The sequence below is a fragment of the Ovis canadensis genome, chromosome 3 (assembly GCF_042477335.2).
Source record: "Ovis canadensis isolate MfBH-ARS-UI-01 breed Bighorn chromosome 3, ARS-UI_OviCan_v2, whole genome shotgun sequence".
Taxonomy (NCBI): Eukaryota; Metazoa; Chordata; class Mammalia; order Artiodactyla; family Bovidae; genus Ovis; species Ovis canadensis.
In genome coordinates this window covers 69,889,223-69,910,841 of record NC_091247.1, presented here as the reverse complement: position 1 = coordinate 69,910,841, position 21,619 = coordinate 69,889,223, and the positions used below count along the sequence as shown (strand labels likewise).

General features: G+C 41.6%; 2 protein-coding genes across 6 annotated transcripts in view; one reads left to right on the top strand and one right to left on the bottom strand.

The window, feature by feature from the left end:
* TSPYL6 (TSPY like 6) overlaps positions 1–10,407 on the bottom strand; it is a 41,831-nt gene extending 31,424 nt beyond the window's left edge. The window contains exons 1-2 of the mRNA XM_069579547.1: positions 10,338–10,407; positions 8,875–8,956 (exon numbers count right to left, since the gene is read on the bottom strand). Coding sequence (XP_069435648.1) covers positions 8,875–8,956; positions 10,338–10,407 — 152 coding nt within the window. The remainder of the gene's footprint in view (positions 1–8,874; positions 8,957–10,337) is intronic.
* Positions 1–21,202, top strand: part of ACYP2 (acylphosphatase 2) — a 183,289-nt gene extending 162,087 nt beyond the window's left edge. For all 5 annotated transcript variants that reach the window (XR_011255679.1, XM_069583357.1, XM_069583359.1 and 2 more), the window contains one exon: positions 20,591–21,202. Coding sequence is in view for 4 of the 5 variants with exons in the window: in XM_069583357.1 (XP_069439458.1) it covers positions 20,591–20,705 (115 nt within the window). In the remaining variant the exon portion in view is untranslated. The remainder of the gene's footprint in view (positions 1–20,590) is intronic.
* Positions 21,203–21,619: the final 417 nt, after the last annotated feature.

Below are 21,619 nucleotides of genomic sequence, written 5' to 3'. Positions count from 1 at the left end.
CAGCAGCAGCAGCAGCAGCAGAAAGAAACAGCAACCAGTATTGGCCAATATGCTCCAGTATTCTTCCTTGGAGAACCCCCGCTCCCTGACAAAGTTCCCTCGAAGGCCACAGTCTACAGGGTCGCAAAGAGTCTGACACTACTGAAGAGACCCTGCATACATAGACGTAAGACTTTTTTGCCTGTGGCAGCTCTGCCCCAGTGAGAGCTGAGTGTGAAGGTAGTGCAGCTGCTTGGCTTACAGGGACCCTGGCTGCACCAGGTGTGCAGGGACAGGGACTGCTTCCACCACAGGAGTTTGGGCCCTATCAGAGTCTTTTTCTAGCCTCTTGTAGCTGGCGATCAGCAGGCCTCTTTAGCCAGTCTTTCTCCATAGCTCTACCCGTTCAGGCAATTAGAGGGCTCCCTTGCCTGGGGTCCTTCTCTGTTGTTCAGTGTGTCAGGCACATAGAAAGGCCCCCCTGGCTGGAGTCCTACTCTGTAGATCGGTGCAGCACTTAAAGGGGCACCCTGGGTGGGGTCCTTCTCTGTAGTTCAGTGTGTCAGGAGTTTGATGGGCCAGCCTCTCTATTGTTCAGCTGCTGATGCTGGTGTGTGGGGAGAGAGAGGCTATGGTGATGGCTCCACCCCCTACACCTGACTCAGCAGTATCATCTTGCTTCCAGGGCTACCCGGCTTTCTCCACGGGCATTTCCCACCACAATCTCCTCCCTCACCTCCCCTCAATCCATTTCTCTGCAGTCAACAGCAGCCCTCGCCTTGGGATTGCTCCACACTCCCCAACTCCAGCTCCCAGCTGCTGTGCCTTCCAGGGGACCCTCGTCCCTGTCCAGGGTATGTATGGCTGCACCAAGGACCCTCTGATTCTCATTCCATTTAGGCTGCCACAGATCAGCTGTTTCGCTCTCAGCCTTAAATGTTTCTCCTCTGACTCAGACAATTGCCCCATGTGAGGATCGGACCCCTGCTTCAGTTCCCCCACCCACTGAGGGTGGGTCCAGTCCTACTAACACTCCTGTTTTCCCCCTAGTTCCTTTGTCCTACTGAGTTTTGCGTGGTTCTGTATATTCTTTTCCTCTGGTTAGGTACTCCTGTCCTCTCTCAGCTGGTGTTCTGCATATACTTCTGTGTCTGAAGGTGTATTCTTGATGTATCCATGGAGAGAGGTGTACTCCACGTTCACCTACTCCTCTGCCATCTTATTCTCCCAAGACTTTTTTTTTTAATAGAAGGCTTCAAACCTACCCAAAAGTAGAATAATGAAGCCCCAAGTACCCACCTAGTATGTAGGCTTTTAATAAACAATGCCAAGTTTTTCTCTATGAAAGTTTACTGATATATGCTCCCCTCTAGATGAGATTTATATTCATTTTTGTACAGTTGAATTTTATAGCTGCTGCATCCAGTGTTATATGTCTCAATATATCTTTTAAAATAAGAATAACCTGGCGGTTGGAGAAGGAAATGGCAACCCACTCCAGTATTCTTGCCTAGGGAATCCTGTGGACGGAGGAGCCTGGTGGGCTGCTGTCTGTGGGGTCGCAGAGAGTCGGACACGCCTGAAGCAACTTAGCAGCAGCAGCGATTTGGTGGTAGGGATGGAAAGTGATGGGAAAAATAAGGCATAGTAACTTTTGTTGCCTAGGACAATAGTTTTAATCTAGCACAGAAATGCTGGTCAACTCAGCATAGCTTCCTGGTTCAGTATGCTTGGAGGGATACTGAGAGCACATCCAGGATCTGTGTAGAAAAGTGTTAGGACTGACGAACAATGTCAACTACAGGGAAAGTGGGGAGAATTGTTGGCATTTGCATTACGTGGTTTTTTGATTCTGCTTTTGCTTATAAGCACAGCAGCATGCTTTTGTAGGATTCTTTTGCTTAGTAGCCATAAAAACCCATTTGATTTATTAAAAGGTGATGAGACATTCCTCTTTACCTATAGACTCCCCAGTGTATGCCCAACTCCTCCTAAGCTTCTCTGTTCATGGGAATTCCCTAACGCTTGCTATTAAACTGACAAATTTCCTTAAAAATACTATGCTCTTTTGAAAACAATTCCATGATGTTGGGATATATGTAAAAAGGATGTGCTGCACCATCATTAAGGGATCAATTGCAGGGGCTGTGTGAGAAGTAGGAAAGGATGGCACGTGTCCAGGCATGCAGTGTTACCTAGCTCCAAGCAGGAGCATGGATGTGTTGAAGTCTGTGGTGTGGTTTGTGGTCATGGAACAGAGACGAAGCTAACTGACCCACACTGACTCGAACTCCAAACCTTAAATTTTAAACTCCATGTTCATCTTTACTGAGCTAACCAATCAACAACTAACCAATAACAAAAGTAAATTTAAAAAACAACATAAAATATGTCAGGTATTTGAGAACTGCCTTTTCATGAACCAATGGATTTAAGTCTGGAAGGCATCCTGGAGATCATTTAGACCAGGCATTGGAAAACTACATCCCATGGGCCAAATACAGCCCACTGCCTGTTTTTGTAATTAAGAGTTGTACTGTAATTACAGCCAGGTCCATCTGTTTACATATTGTCTGTGCCTGCTTTTGCACTACAGGAGCAGAGCTAAATAGTTATGACAGACTATACCGACCACAAATCGTCAAGTATTTACTATCTGGCCCTTCCTAGAAAAAGTTTGCCAACCTCTGATTTAAACCAACATTTTCATTTTAGAGATGTGGAGATTGGGAATGAAATAGGTTGAGTAACTTGAGAGAACAGCTGGGAGAATTTCCCAAATTCCCAATGTCAGGATCCAGAGCTGTCATGACTTTGGTAAGAGAGAGCAGTTTTACATCTTCTGGAAGCCCCATTTTACCTTCTTAGGGTATCACTCCCTCCTCCACTGCCTTTCGGGTTTACGATAATGAAGACAATGAAAACTCTCCTCAAACAACACCTCACACGTCCCTTCATCATTGCATTTATCATCCTGAATTGTCATCGTTTGCTTCTCCCACTAGACTGAGTCCACTGGGGGCAGGGATCATGCTGCATTTGTCTCTGTAGCCAGATCTCACAACAGATATCTAATAACCGTGTGCTCAGGGCTTTTCATGTTGCCACTTCATCTTCTTCCATGGCTGTTTTAAGATAAACTTCAACTATTGGAAGATAAAATGCAAACATTATGATCTATAATTTTCCCTTCCTGACCAAGGATCCCCTCCATCACTGAGAAATCAATTGGAGGTGTTCAGAGCCAAATACTGTTGATAGAAGGTAAATATCTCAAATATTTTTCAAATAAAGGCCCTAAACCTCAGAGCTAACCTTGACCTATATTGCTGACAAATGGAAAAGGGCCTGATGTAGACCAAGAGCAATAAGGATGGAAGAGATGAAAGACCATTAGACTCAATGGGACATTATGGTTGACTGTGCATGGATGTTGAGCATCTAGAACTCTAGATTCTGTCAAATTCAGAATGAAGAGGAAGAGCACATGGATGAGAGAGGTATGGGTGGGAAGGGGATACAGGGCATAAGTCGAGGTGGGTGTGGTGCAGTCAAGTGTGGAGACTGAATAGACAGTAGATTATATGAATCTGGAGCTTTTGCGCTAAATCTAGGATGAACTCATTCAAAAAGTAGATGGAGATTAGGAGAGGAGAGGATTAAGAGCAGAAACCCAGAGATCACCAAGTAAGGACTGAACAAAGTAAGAGAAACGCCCACTGAGAAGGATCCCCTGGAGAGGTAGAAGGAAGACAAAGGATGATGTTCCAGAAGCCAAGATGGAGAGGATAAATGCCAACTGAAAATATTTTGAGGGGAAAAAAATATGATGCTTTGGATTTGGAGGTCTCCGATAACCCTTTGTCTATCCAACCAATCCATTCACACGTAGGCGACTGGAAATATTTTGGAAGTAAAGGAAAACTTTTCTTACGCCAGTCACTACAAGTGTAAAGCTGGTAGGAAAGATGATTTGCTTTTACACAGATTTGCTCCACAAATACCTTTTCTACAGTCTATCAACTGAGGATTTATACCAATTAGCTCAGGCTTTTAATGAGTTCCAATAAAAACCTGCTTGTGCTATTCAGATGATATTCCTCTTAGACAATAAATGTATGATTTATTATCATCTGATATTTTATGCTGGTTTGAGTACTTTAGGCCTAAAATAAATAAAAGCTTCTCAATGCATAAAATCATGTCCAAATGGGAGCTGTCTTGAGCTAGAATATCTAAAGTATTTTTTAAATGTTAAAAAACAATGCTTTCTTAGTGTGTGTGTTTGTATTAGTTGCTCAGTCGTGTCCCACTCTTTGCGACCTCATAAACTGCAGCACGCCAGGCCTCCCTGTCCATCACCAGCTCCCAGAGTTTACCCAAACTCATGTCCATCGAGTCGGTGATGCCATCCAGCCATCTCATCCTCGGTCGTCCCCTTCTCCTCCTGCCCCCAATCCCTCCCAGCATCGGTCTTTTCCAATGAGTCAACTCTTCTCATGAGGTGGCCAAAGTACTGGAGCTTCAGCTTTAGCATCATTCCTTCCAAAGAACACCCAGGACCAATCTCCTTTAGAATGGACTGGTTGGATCTCCTTACAGTCCAAGGAACTCTTCATTGAGTCTTCTCCAACACCACAGTTTGCTCAGTCGTGTCCAACTCTTTGCAGCCCCATGGACTCGAGCCCGCCAGGCTCCTCTGTCCATGAATTCTCCAGGCAAGATTACTGAAGTGGGTTGCCATTCCCTTCTCCACTTAGTGTATGGTAATAGTCAATAAGTATTTGTTGAATCAATGTATAAATAAATAGTGTATTTTCTTATGATTCTTCACCTACATATTGTGGTAATTTTAAAACAAGTCCACAAATTCTTTGACATTCCTCTCACTAAAAGTGGGACCTGATACCCCTCTACCCTGAAGAGAGACCAGCTTTAGTGACTGGATTCTAGTAGAATGCAGTGGAGCTTACCCTGAGAGTCTTCCAAGATTGGGTTAGAATAAACAATTCTCTTGCGCCTGGCTGGCTCGTTCTCTTGGATGCTGTGCCTTTGGACCCCTGAAGCTGACAGATGTGTAAGAAATGTAGCTACCCTGAAGCACCATGCTGGGAAGGGCACACAGGCATGGAGAGAGATGCCTGAGGAGCCTCAGCTGTGCCAAACCCCAGGTGACTGAGTTCTCCCAGGATGCCACGCCACACCTCTGAGTGGCTAAGCCATCCAGCTATTCCAGACCTCGGGCTTCAAGCCGCCCTCTACAACACGCATGGCCGAAGTGAGTTCTCCCTGCTAAGTTCCATCCACACTGTAGACTTGTAAGCAGGATATTCTTTTAAGTCTCTAGGCTTGAGGGTAGCAACTATACTAATAAGTGCTGTGTATCCGACTCTTTGCAACCCTATTAACTGTAGCCCAGCAGGGGGATTATTCAGGCAAGAATACTGGAGTGGGTTGCCATTTCCTCCTCCAGGGAGTCTTCCTGAACCTAGGGGTCAAATCTGTGTCCCTTGTGTCTCCTGCACTGCGGCAGAGTCAGTACTGCTGACCCATCGATGAAGCCACTGTAGTAATGGGAACATTCCCTAATTAGAACATTGGCTATACGTTGCCATGCGATTATCATTGCTTGATCACCATGGAGAACATTATGAGCCTTCAGCACATTCCTTTTCTGGCTAATTCTCTCTGTGGAGAAGACCTACTACTCCAGCAGCCATTGGCTAGAAAGGCCTTCACTTCCTTTGCTGCTGCTAAGTCGCTTCAGTCGTGTCCGACTCTGTGTGACCCCATAGACAGCAGCCCACCAGGCTCCCCTGTCCCTGAGATTCTCCAGACAAGAACACTGGAGTGGGTTGCCATTTCCTTCTCCAATGCATGAAAGTTAAAAGTGAAAGTCAAGTCTAGGAAATCTTTCACCTTCCAAAATTGGAACAAATCACCTCTTTCTCAAAGCAAACTGCCTTAAGGTGGGGTTTGTAAACACGGGACAGTAAGTGGTAGGTTTTTCTTGTCTCCACCCTAGAAACAAGGACTTACTAGAATATGCTTCAGTATAGTCCAAGTGAAGAGAGAGTGTCCTCAGGAACAAAGGAACTGTAAAGAAAACCACAGTCTCATTAACCTGTGTGAGGCAATGAGGTATTAAGTGAAAAGCAGTGGATGGTACAGAGTTCTTTAAAAGGTGATCAATATTGCCATTTCAGTGTTTTCTAGGGAAGAAGGTTTATCATATGTCTCCTAGGCCAAAATACACCTAAACTGGAGAAAGAACAATCTATTGTAATTCTGTTTCATTAATGTGCTTCCCCAGATGGAAAATTTGTATAGATAAGATGATATATTTGACAAATAGAGCACCCAATATAAATGAAAACATGGTATTACATTTTTATAAATTGATCTATGAATTTGGTTACTATGCACTTGTTACCCTGAACTTGATCATTTCAGAGAAAGCTTTTAAGATCAATTTCCTAGACCACTGAAGACCACTGGCGTCTCCACCAATGTAATGATGCCTCACAGGAGTCTACAGGAAGCTAGCTACTGTCTTTGATGTAAGTTTAGCTGTAGCAGGAAATAGTGTGTGAAGAGAAGAGGCTCCCAAACGTGAGTCCTCACCTGGCTGACTGCCAGAATAAATAGTGCTTTCTAGACCCAGTGTCAAGGAGTCTGGTTTCTTTCACAGTGGGACCCATCTTCTGGCTTTAGCTTCATGGTTATAATCTCTGAGACCTCAGAAACTTTTAATGCTATTCAAATGCAAACATCCCACTCTGAGTTTGGATTTATATGCCTAGTTTGGATAGCCTCATCTAAAAGTCACTTTGAAAACTAAATATGACAGCTGCTTACTATGTATGTTGCTTTCAGTTCAAAAGAAAGTGAAGTGTGAAGTTGCTCAGTTGTGTCTGACTCTTTGCGACCCCATGGACTATAGCCCACCAGGATTCTCTGTCCATGGGATTCTCTAGGCAAGCATACTGGAGTGGGTTGCCATTTTCTACTCTAGGGCATCTTCCTGATCCAGGGATCGAACCTGGGTCTCTCACATTACAGGCAGATTTTTTTACCATCTGAGCCACCAGGGAAGCCCCTCAGTTCAAAAGAGGGAGATGTAATTAATTAAACTGCATTCTGATTCTAATACCAGACATTCTCTAATCTCCATCAGCACCACTTTCCCTGGAGGTGGAGGACCGCAGTGCCAGAACCCCCACCACCCTCCCCACCCCCTACAGTCCCAATTGCAAGGCCTGGGTCAGGAGGGCAGCTGTGGAGAAGGCTGCCCTGTAGATACATGTTTTTATGACCTCAGAATGATGTGTGTCTCACTGTAATGGAAAACGTATCTAGCAAAGTCAGTTGTAAAGTAAAACTCTGTAAATAAATCTCCACACCCCCTTCCAATGATTTCCTTCATAAAAATCAAGGGAACAGCATCAAGGAGAAAAAGAAAAAAAACACAACCCTCACAGCTTTGTGTGTTTATATTAATACTTCACTTTGTTCCCAACACAACTCGAAGTGATTTGTGAGGCTATGTAAAACTGTAACAAGAGAGTGCACATTTACAAGTGAGAAAGGATTAAAAACAAGGGTGGGGACGGAAAACAGAGCCAGCAACAAAGCTTTTAAAAATGTCTGAAATAATGGGCTCTGCGCTGGGTGGGTCACAGTTCGGCTCTAAACTATCAGCCTATCAGCCAATGGCATCGCCCCAACAACTCAATTTGCTTGTGAGCATTTTGGGGGAGTGGAGAGGTCAGGGTGAGGGGTGGCAGGGGGGATACAGGCGAGTCTGGCCAACTCCCTTCTAATTTGGCTGCATGTAGGAGTAGATTTGAACACATCCGGAATAGAAAACATCCTAGACTGTGTGTCCTTAAAGCACCCCTCCTCGACTGTTGTCCGGAGGCAAGATGCTTGTAAATATCGGAAGGCACTGAATTCAGAGAAGAGGCAAGCTTGGCTTGCCAAGAACAGAACCTTAACGTTGTGTGAAGCTCTTGTGTCTCTCTTCTTCTCCATAATCTGACAGCTCTAGAGACTGATCTGTTCTTGCCATCTTCATTTCTTAACTTCCCCCTCACTCCTAAGTCCACTCTCATCAGGATTTTACACCACCACGTGACTGAAGCTGATCTTGGAGAGGTTTGCAAGGTATCCTTCAGTTCATCTTTCACTTGGGTCTCAGGAGCATTTGGAAGTTGACATCTCTCTCCTTAAAAATATTCTGTATACTTAACTTTCCTAATGTTGCAGGAAGTGGAACCCTTTCACGGTCCAAGAGTGGGCTCTTGTCTAACACTTGGAAATGAACTGTCCGAGGAGACACATGTGCTGACAAAGCAAAGGACTTTATTGGAAAGGGGAATCTGGGCAGAGAACAACAAGATAAGGGAAGCCAGGAGTCCTGCTCAGCCACCTAGCTCAGGACTTATGGTAAAGGAGTTAGTTTGCAGGTTGCCTCTGGCCAGTCATCTTGCTTGGCCCAACAACTCAATTTGCTTGTGAGCATTTTGGGGGAGTGGAGAGGTCAGGGTGAGGGGTAGCAGGGGGGATACAGGCGAGTCTGGCCAACTCCCTTCTAATTTGGCTGCATGTAGGAGTAGATTTGATTGGTCTGACTCAGGGTCCTTCCTGATGGCATCCACATATCTCAGCCAAGATGGGTTCTAGTGTGAAGGATTCTGGGAATTTGGAAGGATATATTATGGGCTGGCATCCTCCTCCACCACCATGTTCCTTATTGGGACCTCCTATCAGGAGACAGTTCATGCAAGTGGTTACCATCGTGCCTGGCCAAGGCAGGAGGTTTCGGTCAACGGTTCCCTAACACTAACACCACACTTCATGGTCATCTCCCTCTTCTTTGGTACCTCTTTCTACCTGTCCTCTATCTGCTTCTGATGGGCCACTTGGCCCGTCAATGTTGGTTTTCCTTGGGATTCTGTTCTAGTGGTAAGAAGAACTGCAGATCAGAGAGAGTTTACAAAACTTGTTATCATATAGGACAAGGAAAAAATATATATATTTCTAATCTTTTGTACCCCATAGTGTAGAGTTTCATGAAGTTCTTGTTAACGGAATATCAGCACTGCCTGCATGCTCACTCAGTTTTGTCCAGCTCTTTGTGATCCCATAGACTGTAGCCCACCAGACTCCTCTCTTCATGAGATTTCCCAGGAAAGAATACTGGAGTGGGTTGCCATGCCCTCATCCAGAAGGATCCTCCCAACTCAGGGATCAAATCCGCATTTAAGTCTCCTGCATTGACAGGTGGACTCTTTACCATCCAGCCCCCTGGAAAGCCTCTAGCACTACACTAATACAGGAAGCACTAGGCACGTGTGGCTGTTGAGCACTTCAATGTGGCATGTTTGAATTGAGATGAATCGTAAACGCAAAATAGATTTCAAAGACTTGACATAAAAAGTATGTAAAATGGCTTGTTAATTTATTACTTATATAGATTATATCTCTTTATTTTGGATATACTGGACTAGATAAAACATTGCTAAAATTAGTTTCACCTATTTAATTTTACTTTTAACGTGGATCCTAGAACATGTTTAATTATACATGAGGCTCACATTACAAGGCTGTTGGACAATGCTACCTTGTAGAATTTTAACAAGTTCTGCATCTGTTAGCAAGTTTCATTCAGCGTTCCTGATTGTGTGCATGAATATATACACGTATGTGTGTGTCTAAATTCTCCTTTGAATCAGAATCTTCCAGGTTCCCTCATTAATTAATGTATTGAATAGAAATCTTTGACACATCATATTGTATTTGCATGAGCATCACAGTTTTAACAGCTTATACTTTAGCAGCCAATTCTATGGAGTTGCTCCAACAGGCCCATTCAGATCTGTTCTTCTAGCCCTTCAGTGGTTTTGTAAGGAGTTAATTCCCTATATTAAACTCCATGTAAACTGGCTAAGGTGGTTTTCATTACCTGCTATTTCATTACCTGACTGATACAATAGCTAAAGGTTATTAAGTGCTTCTGTTGCCATTTGTTCTTTAGTTGCTGCCATGTCCGACTCTTTTGTGACCCCATGGGTTATAGCCCCGCCAGGGTTCGCTGTCCATGGGATTTTCCAAGTAAGAATACTGGAATGGGTTGCCATTTCCTCCTCCAGGGCATCTTCCCAACCTAGGAATCAAACCCGAGTCTCCCGCATTGCAGGTAGTTTTTTACCAGTGAGTCACCAGGGAAGAGTATTCTCTAGATAGTCTTTCAAACGATTTACACAGATTCTCGTTTAACCTTCATAACAATTCTCTGAGGCAGGCTACATACTCTCCTTTTCACAGATGAGACACTAAGAGTTTAAGAAACCTACCCAGGATGACCAGTTGGGAAATGGTAGCTGGATTCACATCCAAGCAGAGTGATCCCAAAGTCCGCTCCATCGCCACCGTGCTCCAGCAATGATTTTCTTGCCACTAAGTGAAACAGATGAGCACGCCTGTCACTCTGTGGACCTGGAGACTGTGGTGTGGCAGAGAGGCTAGAGGTTTCAGTCATGCCTTCACTTTTGCCTTCTCCACATCTAGGCCCTTGATTCAGCTGGCTGGTTCTCAGGGTCCTGGGCATAGCTCATGTTGGGTCGTTCTTGCAGACTCTCCCCAAAATGAGGAGGTTGAGTGACATGCCGTTTCCCACTGAAGCTGAGAAGCAGCTCCACCAAGAACAAGAGTTTTTACTAGCGGAGCTGCACTGAAGTGTGTGCCTTGGAGGCTCACAGTTTGCCAAGCAGGCTGTCCATCATCTTTAGCAAAGGCAGAGAACAATAAAATAACTGCTTTTAAGGTCCTGCTGGGTGTCAGACATTGCCTTAGGCAATTTATATACATTCTCTTTAATCCTTTCACTAACAGTGAAGTGGTATTATCCTATTTTAAAGATGAAGAATCTGGTCTCAGCTTAATTATGGATATCCTAGGATTCCCCTGATAATCACTGAACTCTTCACTAATACCTAACAGAAACTCTAGACATTATATCAAAATCCCTTCAAAATGATAATAAATATGTATTATTTGTCCACAAGTAACTGAACAGTGAAACTTGCTAAATAAGGAGAGTAGCAAAAATATTATATGCTGTCTTTCCATTATTAATGTTTATTTGAAAGCTTGAAATGAGCAGACAACTCAATATTTTCCAGCATGCATCACGTTAGCTTTTAATTCATTAGCTGTCTTTTCCTACTGTCTGCTTTCTTGCTATGGTCTACATTTTATACTGGTGCTGCAGAGATATGTGAAAGGATTATGCTGCCCCACTTTAGTCCTAGGAAATATAACTGTTCTGAATTATTAATAGTATTGGCTTTCAAATGCTTTATTGATCATTTCACCTCTTTGTTTCAGAGAAGGATATTTGTTAGATGGGATTTTTTTTTTCCCCACCACCCCAGAAGCTTACTATGTTTTGCGGGAAACACTAACTGGCTTTAGTTGAAGAACAGATGGTCCTATGTTGATTTCCACCTCTACCTGTGATGGAGTCTCCCTCCATGCCATGCTCCTGTATTCTTGCTCAGTGATAGGTTAATAGGGAAGTTTTCAAACAGTGCTCTTCAGAGCCCTTAGGATTTCCCAGCGGTGCCTGAGGTGCAGTTGGTGGGAAAAAAAGGCCTGGGGTGAGGGGTGGGGTTCTGCACCCCCCACTGCAACTGTTCCCTTTATCAGAGAAGCACTTCACTCCTGCTATAAGCATTAAGCTTTGGGGCAAGATTATGTTGGGAGGATTCTTTTTTTAAAGAAGCATAAAATTTTAAAAATTAATACGGCACATAAATAGTGGGTGTCAATACATACTTGGGATATGAACAAAAATGTCTAAGGATGATCACAGTATGCATGAGCATATACAACCAACCGTGGGCTGAATCTGACTAATGTGGTGGCATGTCACGTGACTGGGTTTGCAGGATGGACTTGGCCCTCCTGTGGTGTTCAAATAGTAACTGACTTCACTCAGAGTTCAGTTCAGTGAACTCTGAGTGAAGTTCAGTGACTGTGTTTATTTACATAGTGAGTAAACTCACAGTCACAAGAAATACAATAAAATTTAGGGACTGGCAAAAATACATGGACAGACTGCATGAGTAAACTTTGTTCACAGGCTCATATTCAGGTTATTAGGTCAGTTCCCAGGTGGCTCAGATGGTAAAGTGTCTGCCCGCAATGTGGGAGACCCAGATTTGATCCCTGGGTTGGGAACATCCCCTGGAGAAGGAAATGGCAACCCACTCCAGTACTCTTGCCTGGAAAATTCTATGGACGGAGGAACCTGGTAGGTTAGAGTCCATAGGGTCGCAAAGAGTCGGACACGACTGAGCAACTTCACTTTCACAGGCCTCTAACTTCCTTTAAGAGACTGAATATTGTCATTATTTGAGTTATATCATAGGGGACGGCCACAGGCAAAATATTTATTCACTTTCTGTAATAAAAGCAACTATGTCTTTACCTTTCAAAGAGTTTTTAAAAAAATACACGAGGGTTTTGTTTTGTGTGAGATAAAAATCAAAGCGTTAACAGGTCATGCTCAGGGTTCCTTTCTGTGTGCGGAGTGCACAGACCCTAGGAATGCCCTTCCTCTCATGCATGGCAGGTGCAGACCTGGGGAGGGCAGGAAGGTGACAGAGACTCAGTGCATTCAGTAAATACATATGGAGGGCCCACTCTCATTGGGCATCCTGCTAGAGGGTGGGGCTCCTCTCTTCCTAGAATTTGTATTCTAATGTGGAGGAGGCAGGTAGTGAATACATAAACAACCATATAAACATAGCGATTATAGAATGTGCCAATTCCCATGATGCTCACAACAGCATGGGAGTGGGGCCCTTTTCAGCTACAGACCATCAAAGAAAGGTCTCTGGGAGGGCAGACGCCTAAGTGCATTTTAGAAGGCCACAGCTGGCCTCTTGGCTGGCTGCCAAGGCCATAAATATGTGGCACTTACTGTACTTGATGGCTAAGTGTGTGCCATCTGCACCCACGAATTAGAGACAAGGCTGTGGAAGCCTGGAGGGGACTGAGAGTTGGCGACTCTCTGAACAGGAATAGAAAAACACAGCATTTTTAATTTATTAAATGAATAGATTTCTCCTTGGTCATTTAATATTTATTAGCATTGTGTTTTATTAATTTCTTTTTAATACAAAGATGGCCTGCAGAACACTTAAATGTAATATGTACAAGATCATTGTCCTTTGCTGTTTCATAAAAAATTGTTTTCACAACTGTGTATGGTTGTCATCAACTACGCAAGAAAGTGTATCCATAATAAAATTCCTTCTATTATTTCCTCATAATTGTTAAAGACAACATGATTTGGGGAAGAGAATTAAACTTCACAAAAATCAGTTTCATTTTCAAAATCTCTACATAAGGCACTTACTTGTATTAGAGTGAAGAGAGAACATGGTTTTCAAGTAACATGACTTTTATCAATAGAATTTTCCAGTTTACATCCTTTGTTTTCTTTCTTTTTGTTTTGTTTTTTAAAGCCTGCCAGTGGATCATGTTGCTTAAATAAAAATATCTGAAAGATATATGCACACAAAGCCAACTCAGATTTACAGCAGAAATAACAGACTTCAGTCTCTTTCAAGCAAGTATAACTCACCCAGCCATCCAACCATCCATTCAGTATTTATGGAGTCTACAAAACTGATAGGTAAAATATGCTGGAATTAGAGCATGTATTAGCATATTATGATCTTGCTGGCCTCTTGGCTGGATGCGCTGTTCATAATTCAGTTTTTCCCTCTAGCAATTCTCTGAAAGGCATGTAAATAGCCAAAATATAGCTAAAAAAAAAAAGTGACAGTGTGAGTTGCTCGATTGTGTCCAGCTCTTTACGACCCCATGGGCTGTTGCCCACCAGGCTCCTCTGTCCATGGAATTCTCCAGGCAAGAATGCTGGAGTGGGCTGCCATTCCCTTCTCCAGGGGATCTTCCCGACTGAGGGATCGAATCTGCATCTCCTGCATTGCAGGCAGATTCATTACCATCTGAGCCACCAAAATGTGGCTAGAGCGACTAAAATAAAGAGCAATTTGAAATTATCCTGTCAATGTGTTAAACATTGACAGAATGAATTTAAAAACACATGGGGTGGTTAACCTAGGCATTCCAAAGAAAAGGAAAAAACTATTATATCACCAAGGAAGTTCAGTAAGGTATCTGATTACAACATGAGAGATCACTAGTTTCTGTATGTACCAGTTTAAAAATATGATAATTAAAAAGCATCTTGTTCAAAACAGCAAGAAAACAGTACATATCTAAGTATAAACTTACCAAGAAATATACAGGATATGAATTGAAGCAAACAAAATTTTAATGAGGAACATAAACACTTGAACAAAAGTAGACAAAACAGTAATTTTTTTATACGGGAATCTTGAAGTTTAATAATTTTTCAAAGTAATGCGAAAGCATCAGTCAAGAGAACGTATTTTATAAAAGACATAATTTGGTTTAATTTACTATAATTGGTTTCCAAGTGTGTTTTTAAAAGCAGTCGACAGAGATTTCTTTTTTGTCTTGCTTTATGAGAAATAAGGGCTTCCCTGATAGTTCAGTTGGCAAAGAATTTGACTGCAATGCAGGAGACTCCAGTTTGATTCCTGGATTGGGAAGATCCCCTGGAGAAGGGAAAGTCTACCCACTCCAGTATTCTGGCCTAGAGAATTCCATGGGTCCATGGGGTCGCAAAGAGTCATTATAGTTAACACTGTATCATGAAGATTTTGGGGGATTCCCTGGTGGCTCAGAGTAAAGATTCTGCCTGCAATATGGGAGACTTGAGAAACATTGATCAGCAGATTGCATCTTTGAAAGAGGAGGTCAAATCACCCAGTTCTTTGTGAAAATAAATAAAAATTATTCAGTTATTGACTTTGCTTGCTTTATTCATTTTTAATACTTCACCTTTATTCATAAATACTCATGAAAAGTAAAGTCAATATTGAATCATTTTAATACATATAACTTTTAAAAATTATTTTTCATTTTATATTAGACTATAGTTGATTTAGACTATAGTTGATTAACAGTATTAGTTTCAGGTATACAGCAAAATGATTCAGTTATACATATAAATGTATCTATTCTTTTTTCAAATTCTTTCCCCATTTAGGTTATTACAGAATACTGAGCAGAGTTCCCTGTACTACACAGTAAATCCTTGTTGGTTATCTATTTTAAATATAGCAGTGTTTATATGTCAGTCCCAGACTCCTTATTTATCCCTCCCTCCAACATTCCCCCTTTGGTAATCATAAATCATTCTGTAAGTCTGTGAGTCTGTTTCTGTTTTGTAAATAAGTTCATTTGTATCTTTTTTTTTTTTTAGATTCCACATGTAAGCAACATCATATGATATCTGTCTTTCACTTAGAATAACAGTCTCTAGGTCCATCCATGTCTGGTGGCTCAACTGGTAAAGAATCCACTTGGAATATGGGAGACCTACAGAAGGGAATGGCTACCCACTCCAGTACTCTGGCCTGGAGAATTCCATGGACTCTATAGTCCATGGGGTCACAAAGAGTTGGACAGAACTGAGGGACTTCACTTTCCCCTACCTATGAATGAGTTCCATTCTGAGAGTGCATTTCTAAGTCCAATTTGTTCGGAAGTCCAACAAAGACAGCCTAGGTACCCAACTAACACAATCGGCTATATAGTACTGTACTGTAATGGGTTTATAATAATTTTCACACAAATAATACATATAAAATAAATACAAATTTTTTTTTAAAATCTTAACAGTACAGCACCTTGAAAAGTACAGTAATACGGTACAAGAGCTGGCATCCAGGGGCTGGCATCAAGTGAACAGGCAAGAAGAGTTACTGACTGGAGGAGAGAGAGGAGGTGGGAGATGGTAGAGCTGAAGGGTCATCAGCAATAGAAGATGGAGGGCAAGCTGCAGTGTCACTCATGCCTGACGCTGATGGCACAGGTTCTGGCTCCTTGCTGGATTCAATTCTATATGTCCCCTTGAAGAAAGAGCCAGTGATGTCTGGGTAGTAGCTCTTCTCTTCTGCCATGGATGATATGACAGCACTGGACTGCATCCTCAGTCTCTCTGCTTCTTCAGTGACTTCTTCCTTGTGCCTCTCTTTGTCCCTTTCTCTGTCCATCAGGTCTTCATTAGGAAGCTCCTCGTGTGGCCCAGAAAAAGTACTGTAAAGTACACAAAAGCAAAGCCACTTGTGGAGGACGCACACGCATGACATTGTACACCACTCATCTTTCAGTGGACGTTTACGGCTGCTTGACATTTAGGGTGGCTTGGCTATTATAGACAACACTGTGCAATGAACACAGGTGCATGTATCCTTTCAAACCATTATTTTCTCTGGATATATGCCCAAGAGTGGGACTGATGTGTCATATGGCTTCCCTGGTGGCTCAGACGGTAAAGAATCCGCCTACAATGTGGAAGACGTGGGTTTGATTCCTGGGTTGGGAAGATCCTCTGGAGGAGGGCATGGCAACCCACTCCAGTATTCTTGCCTGGAGAATCCCATGGACAGAGGAGCCTGGTGGGCTACAGTCCATGGGGTCCCAAAGAGTCGGACAAGACTGAGTGACTAAGCACAGCATGGTAGCTCTATTTTTACTTTTTTAAGGAACCTCCATACTGTTCTCCATAGAGGCTGTACCAGTTTACATTCCCATCAACAGTGCAGGAGGGTTCCCTTTTCTTTAGACCCTCTCCAGCATTTATTGTTTGTAGACATTTTGATGATGGCCATTCTGACTGGTATAAGATAATCTCATTGTAATTTTGATTTGCCTCTCTCTAATAACTAGAAATGTTGAACATCTTTTCATATGCCTCTTGGCCATCTGTATGTCTTCTCTGGAGAAAATTTAGGTCTTCTGAGCATTTTTTTTGATTGGGTTGTTTTTTGCCTCCAAAGAACCAGCTTTTAGCTCCATTGATTTTTTTCTGTTGTTTTGTCTCTATTTCACTTATTTCTGCTCTGATTTTTATGTTTTCTTTCCTTCTATTAACTTTGGGTTTTGTTTGTTCTTATTCCTCTAATTGCTTTAGATATAAGGTTGGGTTGAGGAAAGAACCCCGTTTTAAATATCTATATATGCATCCCAGTATCTAGAATATACCTTTCATGCAGTGTTATTTATTGAAATGAATTAATGGGTACTGTTGGATTATGTGGTTCCTTTTCACATTAAAGGGGATTAGAAAACGATGACATCCCAATCTCATCCTCATTAATTATATAAAAATTTGTGACTGGTTATTTTTCGGCTAGAAAAACACCTCTGCCATTTACAGATCTGAGCCACCCCTATCAAGGGTAAGAGCAGCACGTAAAGAGCACATCTTTCCAAGGGATAGATGGCTGGAACACTCCTAGGTGAGTAGGCAGGTCAGGCAACATGGATGGCATATGTGGAGCCGTGGCATAGAGGGCCCCTCCACTTCTCTCTCTCTCATACACACACACACACACACTGGTTCCGGTTCCTCTCTTACTCTCTCTTGAGTCCATTCAAATACGGCTTTCACTCCACCAAAACTGTTCTCATCAAGGTCATCAGTGACCTGCATGTTGCTAAACACAGTAGTCAACTCTCAGTTCTCACCTTACTTAACCTGCCAGAATCATTGCCCAGATTGACCTTCCCTCTTCCCTGAGGGCTTCACTTGACTCCCAGGACACGCTTGCTCTCCCAGTCTTCCTCCTGCCTCACTGGATGCTTTCTTTTCCTTTGCTGGTTCTTCTTCTTGAGCTCTTAACTTTGGGATGCCCTATGGCATAGCTTGTGGGCCTCTTTCTTTTCCTATCTACATTTCTTTTCTTGGTGATCTCATCCATTCTTATGGCTTTCAGTGCTGTCTATCTGTAGACAAATTCAAATTTTATCTCTGCAGCCAAATTCAGGGTCCAGCTGCCTACCCAGCATTTTATTCAGATGTTTAATAGACATCTCAGATTTAACATTCCAAAATGGAACTTATCACCTTTCCCCCAAATCTGCCCTTCTCACAGTCTCTCCATTTCAGTCCATGACAATCCTATTCTAGTAGCTTTTAAGCGTCATCCTTCAGTCTTTTTCTTGTATCCACATTCAGTGTGTCAGCAAATCTATTGACTATACCTTCACAGTCAGTATATCCAGATTCTGACCCCTTGTCAACACTAACACGGCTCCTACTCTGAGCAAGTTACTTAACTCTTCTGTGTCTCTTTCCTTATCAATAACTTAATAGGGAAAATGGACTACAGCTTATAGAGTTAATGTGTGGGTTAAAGGATTCAACACAGTGCTGAGCAAACAGGCAGTGCCTCATTACTGTTAGCTTTTTATTATTACTGGCCTTTCTGTTCTAGAGGATTTCAAGGAAATTTGGGAAAATTGAAGCCATCAACCCTTTTCATAAAAACTAAACTTTATTTTTCAACACGTGCAATTTTGATTTTTAAGATTTCAATTAAATAAGTTGAAGAAAATGTGTTACTGTGGTGATGGCTTACCTTCTGAAAAAGAAGTAAACATTCACCTTACCCATAAAAACAGTCACAGTAAGAACCAAAAAGAGGGTTCCAACAAACTGCTATTTGTAAAATAAATAAGATACAAGGATTTAATCTACAGGACAGGGAGCAGAGCCAATATTTTATAACTTTAAATGGAGTTTAGTCTATAAAAATATTGAATCACTGTGTTGTACACCTGAAACTACTATTGTAAATCAACTGTACTCCAATAGTAATTGAAGAGTTAAGTAGCAAAAGGGCAAGCTTCGCTGGTGGCTCAGTGGTAAAGAATCCACCTGCCAGTGCGGGAGACACAGGTTCAACCCCTGGTCCAGGAGGATCCGACGCGCTGCAGAGCAACTAGGCTTGTGTGCTCCAGCTGTTGAGCCTGTGCTCTAGAGCCAGCACTGCTGAAGCCACGCATCCTAGAGCCCACCTCTGCAACGAGAGGAGCCGCCGCAGTGAGAAGCAAGCGCACCGCATCTAGAGAGCAGCCCCCTCTCCCTGCAACTGGAAAAAAGCCAGCAGCAATGAAAACCCAGTACAGTCAAAAAGATAAAAATAAACAAACAGCATAGGGCAATCTGAATCACTGGCACTTGAATTCGTCTCCAGCCTGTTAAGAGTAATTTTCAGCTAATCAGACAACTGTAGCTTAGAAAATATTTTTAATTCAAGGTTATTCAGATTGTTACATATGATACTGCATAGCTATACACACCACCAGTTTCACAACCTCAAAGACCTTTGGGGATATGAAAGTGAAAGTGAAGTTGCTCAGTCGTGTCCAACTCTTTGCGACTCCATGGACTGTAGCCTACCAGGCTCCTCAGTCCATGGAATTTTCCAGGCAAGATTACTGGAGTGGGTTGCCATTTCCTTCTCCAGCGGATCTTCCCAACCCAGGGATCGAACCCGAGTCTCCTGCACAGCAGGCAGATGCTTTACTGTCTGAGCCAGGAAACTTAATGTTTCTACAACAACTGGAATCACAGCTATCATCTGTACAAAAATACTTATTATTAACCTGTAGTCCCACTTAATTTTCATCCCAACTAATTATTAATAGGTAGAAAGATTCTTGAATATCCTTAAAATATCTAATGTGTCAGCAATATTACAGTAATCTTATTTTATATGAAGCATCTCAGGTAAGTACCCAAATGTATACATTAAACAAACAATATCACTACTAAATTAAGATAAAATATTGTACCATATAAGCAAAGAAAATTTCAGAACATTTGTCTCTTTAATGCAGTTACTTTGCTAATATGTGATATGAAATGGTTTTTGAATAGATGTTCGTCTAATTGTGTTCAAATATTTACAGAAAAATCACATTTTTTATTCCCTCCCTCATCCTGCATATATATATATATATATATATATATATATATATTTTCAACATGGTTTAAGAAAGATGTTCATCTAATTTGTTCAAATATTTACAGAAAAATCACATTCATTTTTTATTCTCTCTCTCATCCTGCATATATAATCTACCATGTCCTGGGTGATAAGAAAAACCCATGGTGAATTGTTTTATTCTTTATAAAAAATATTTTTATGTTGTTACATATAACAGCTAAGTAATAATGACCTTGGATATTTTAAAAGGAGGGAAATTACTCCACAATGAAATCATCAGGAGTTGACTATGCTTAATTGGTCATTAGTTCTTCTTTACCCATATTTGATTATATGTTAAACTATGATATTTTGATATAAAATTTATATTGTGTATATAATTATACATATATATATGTATATGTGAGAGACCCAGGTTCCATCCCTGGGTTGGGAAGATCCCATGGAGGAGGGATGGCTACCCGTATTCTTACTAGGAGAATTCTAAGGACAAAGGAGCCAAGCGGGCTACAGTCCATGGGGTCACAAAGAGTCAGACATGACTGAACAACTTTGAGAGAGAGATGTCATGTATATCTTTTATATTACATGCAAAAGTTGCTTATTATCACAGTCATTGTGAGATCATTTCAGCTAGTCCATATACACTAAAATGCTAATTTTTATTTATTTATTTTTTGTAGGAAGTCCTGGCTGAGCAATGTTGGAAGTCCTAGTTCTCGCATTGACCGCACGAACTTTTCCAATGAAAAAACCATCTCTAAACTTGAATACTCTAGTTTTAATATTCGATACTAATAGAAAAATTAAAATTGTTATGCTTATACTGTACAATAGAATAGACTGTATTCTTAAGTCTGCATACTAGAGTGACAGTAGCAGAATAGGATAAAAAAAGAAACTTTCTGTTCCTAAAGCTGCAACATTACGTTACTCAAAATGGTTGACAATGAAACAGTTTTACTCAACAATGTTTTTAACCAGCCAAATTTAGCATTCTAAAATTTTAAATGTCATTACAAATTATTTAATATGAATATTTTATTTAAACTTGTCTCATGGAATCTTTAATTCTAATGAATATTATGACACACATGTTATTTGGCTGGACATAAAATAACCACTTAAAAATTATTTTGGGGTATTATCTGAATTGAGTTCTAAAACCTCTGAATAATAATTTGTTAAAGTTGAGTACTTTGTTTAACAACAGCAAAATAACCAATAGTTTGATATAAATGTATATGATGATCAGCATAGCCTTAAAATCAATAAAGAGTTAACTTTAAAAACTGGTTGAATGAGAACATGATTCAGTACTTCTATCGGAGCTGCTTAATGTTTTCTAGGAACCATATTCTTCTGTATGGTGAACAGAGGAGTGAAGAAATGACAGTGGTAGTATATAGCAAGCAGCAAGGTTTATTATATTTGCAACTACCCATAATGGATATCCTATGAACCAGAAAAGGGACTGAGAGTCTAAATAAGTCACACTGTTCCCCAAATTTGGGGACTTCCCAGGTGGCACTAGTGGTAAAGAACCCGCCTGCCAATGCAGGAGACTTTAAGAAATGTGGGTTTGATCCCTGAGTTGGGAAGATCCCCTGGAGGAGGGAGGGCATGCAACCCACTCCAGTATTCTTACCTGGAGAGTCCTGTGGACAGAGGAGCCTGGTGGGCCACAGTCCATAGGGTCACACAGAGTCAGA